This window comes from Amphimedon queenslandica, unplaced genomic scaffold (genome assembly GCF_000090795.2).
Source record: "Amphimedon queenslandica unplaced genomic scaffold, v1.1 AMPQUscaffold_12460, whole genome shotgun sequence".
NCBI lineage: Eukaryota > Metazoa > Porifera > Demospongiae > Haplosclerida > Niphatidae > Amphimedon > Amphimedon queenslandica.
The window spans coordinates 11,189-14,856 of NW_003547303.1; the positions used below are offsets into that span (position 1 = coordinate 11,189).

At 34.2% G+C, this 3,668-nt stretch overlaps 1 protein-coding gene across 1 annotated transcript; it reads left to right on the forward strand.

Annotated features, from left to right (window-relative positions):
- The first annotated feature begins 965 nt into the window (after positions 1-965).
- On the forward strand, positions 966-2,257 carry LOC109587747 (uncharacterized). The gene is made up of 5 exons (XM_020003971.1): positions 966-1,215; positions 1,264-1,323; positions 1,582-1,756; positions 1,870-1,935; positions 1,995-2,257. The coding sequence occupies exons 1-5, from the start codon at positions 1,011-1,013 to the stop codon at positions 2,128-2,130; spliced, it is 642 nt and encodes a 213-aa protein (XP_019859530.1). The 5' UTR covers positions 966-1,010; the 3' UTR covers positions 2,131-2,257.
- The last annotated feature ends 1,411 nt before the right edge of the window (positions 2,258-3,668 follow it).

The following is a 3,668-nucleotide window of genomic DNA, read 5'->3' on the forward strand; positions in this document are numbered from 1 at the left end:
ATAGTACCATTACATTAACATGGAGTCCACCAACTGCTGTAGTACCAATTAGTTATAACATTAATAGGAGATGTAGGAGAGTATGTGAATCATCAGTCACTAGTAATAGTGAAACATCAGTTTCATCACCACATACTTCAACTGGTATACCTCCTTACAGTCAATGTGACTTTGATCTTATTGGAGTATATGAAGATGATATGGTAGATTTTAATGTTAGCAATGTAACTACTACACTTTCATCTGGTATGCAACTATTTATTAATTCAGTATTATTGTTTTATTCTCTCTAGCTCCTACTGGACCAGTGGGTGATATTATATTCTCATCAGTAGAGTCAGTGTCAATGACTGTCTCATGGGATGAAGTACCTTGCAATGGAAGGAATGGACCAATCACTGGATACTACCTCACATACACTAACATCACTTCAAACACTAGTTATACTGTTAATATCACTGGAGGAGACAACAGAATGTATAATCTCACAGGATTAATACCATATACTAACTATACTGTGAGTATAATACCTTATAATTATAATATGAATGGACCAGCTAGACAAGAAATGCATTTGACTACTGAATCAAGTAGGTCAATAGGATATTGATCAGTTTAACATGATTTTAACACAGTTCCTGGTCTGATATCTGATCTATATGCAAGGGTACCAACTAAGATCAGTATCTCATGGAATCCTCCTACAATACCTAATGGTATCATTACAGTATATGAGATAAGATATAGAGAGTCTACCAGTACTGGTCCATACACTATAACTAACACTACTAACACTTATTACAGTATAGTAGGATTGATACCTAATACTAGTTATACTATTGGAGTGAGAGCTTATACTAGTGTTGGACCAGGAGAATGGACTAATGAATTATTTACAACTAAAAAAATAGGTGAATTTTTTATTAAAATTCACAGCATTATAATACACTATTTTTATAGTAAGTATAAGCAATTTCACTCTCATACGTCTCAACTCAACTGCTGTACAAATGAATTGGCTACCCATTCCAGGGGCCAGTTACTACACTGTCTATTACAGCAGTGGGTGTTATGTTGATTCAATGAATGTTAGCAATGAAACAAATCAAAGTATCATATCAGGACTATACTCATGCCTCAGTTACTCATTTGAGATGTCAGTGACTATAGAAATAAATGGAGCTTATTATGAAGGACCTAGAACTGAACCAACAGGTAAAATAATGATAAAATATGGAACACTGAAGTACTTGAATGTTTTAGTTATTTCTACTGAAGTACCAACAGTGGGTTCATGTTTAACTTACACTTCAAAAACAATAAGTAATAATTACGAGTGTGTTAATAATATATAAACGTTTACATTACTGTCCTTTCAGTTTTAATGTGTGGTTGTTGAATGTACAAATTGGCAACAACATTTATGCTTTCAATTCCTATTGGATTCTATATAAAAAAGCATCATAAACACAACCAATTTGTATAAGCCAAATCAGAATAAAAGCCACTAAAAACAAATCAGTTTTGCTGTTATACAAATAGCAGGCACTGTAGAGTGATATTTAATATTTCTTACTTTAGCTATGACATCTCCTACTTCAACACAGAGTGGTGTTTTCAGTGATGAATTCATAAACATATCAACTTTGTATGTATGTCCACCACTACTGGGTATCTCTTTATTTATTAACATGATATTTGTGTGTGTGATGATTGGAATGTGCTGTAAGAAGAAAAAGGTAGCTTATAATGTCAAGTAAGAGATAGAGAGAGGAGAGGAAAAGAGTGAGAAGAAATAAAAGAGAAAAAAATATAGAGAAGAAAAGAGTACAAATCAGCTTAATTTTTCGTATATTTTTACTTTTTTAGTGCTACCGGTACTATAAGGCCCATCAAATTAAAGAAGGATCCAGTACACAACTATGCTGTCATTGAGTAAGTACATAAAGAATAAACATGATAAAAATCACTGCATAATAATACTGTCATAACAGGCCCCCAGTAATTCAAAATCCACAAGAAGTTGTATACGATTCTCCCTTGGAATTGTCATCATTTGAACTTCAACCAAGAATTCAACCTCCACCCACCCACTATAGAGTAATGGCAGAACAAGAAAATCAACAATGATGAATTTTATAAATAAAACTCCATGCACTAGCTGTGTTTGTTGGTATAGGCACATCATTAGATTGCAAGTAGCTAATATAAAGTGTGTACTATTATTATCTACAGCTATTTTTCATGTACAATTAAATCTTTGCTTGCATCAGGGCATTACTTTGTGTAACAGAACTGCCCTAGATCCAAACAGTAGTATCCTTTAGGAAAATTAGTAAAAGCTATGTACCATCAAACTGAATGTATAAGTGAATGTATATATAAGTTTTATAAAGGAAATGGGTAAGTGAGTTAAACAACAACACATATGTATGTGTGTTTCCTCATGTGAGTTGTTATTTACCAAATATTTGCATGTTGATACCTATCTGTGTACTATTTCTCCTGTGAAGATGTTGAAGGCAATGCTTCTTCTTGCTGGCTTCCTCCTGTTGAGAGTTGAAGGACAGCAACCTAATAACCTGCCTAGTAATGGTAACTAGAATATCACTTTAATATGAGTTTCTTTAATTGTGTAATCTATAGGCACTCAGTTGTATCTACCTTATGAGGACAGGATAATACCTGATTACTTTATGATACATTCTAGCCAGTTTTATGATGTTGACCACAATAATGATACTGGCAATATCAATGATGCTTTGTGGTGTCAGAGTGCTAACAATGGTACTAATATTGGAGTGTGGTATTATCCTAATGGAACTGAAGTACCTTTGACAAATGATGCATTTGATGATAACAATGCCAATCTTAGTCCAGTGTTCAGTAAGAGATTCAGTGGTCAGATTGCACTAGCTAGAAATGGTGGACTATCAGGATATGAAGGTTTGTACAAGTGTATCATTCCTGATGAGAATGGAGTGAATCAAACACTAGTGGTTGGAGCATATACTGATACTGGATTCAAAAGCAATGGTATGTGATGAATATAGACTATAATTAATGTACTTCTTTTACAGATGGTCCTGATGCTGATCCTACTATGCAGTTCTCTCTCCTCTCCACTAGTAGGTTAGCTACTCCTCCAGTCTTCAGTCTCAGTTTCAACGTCTCTGATGGTCCTCCTACTACTGTCAGTTGTTTAGTGAATGGGACTGGAATATCTACTGAACTGTCTCGTGTGATAGTGAATGGATCAGGATTTATTACAAGAGTGACAGTACCAAATTTAAGTGAAGCTGGTAACTATCAGTGTACTGTATCTAATGACAGAGTAACTGCTAGTATTAATGGTGCTATAGGAGGTGCTCAGGCATCAAGTAGTATCACATTATTTAGTTTATCAGGTCCGTTTTATTATTGTTTAATATTAATTATTGCTTTGTTTCAGTATCTGATACTCCAACTGGTTTAACTGCTACAAGATTAAGTACTGGTTTAGCTCATGTAAGACTCTCCTGGTCTACTGTATCAGGAGCTACTGGTTATGAGGCCTACTATCAACTGTTTAGTAATACTCCTGTTAGTGTATCCAACACTAGTCATACAACAATCAATATAACATCAGGATTATCTCAAGGAAATACCTACACTTTCTATGTAGTATC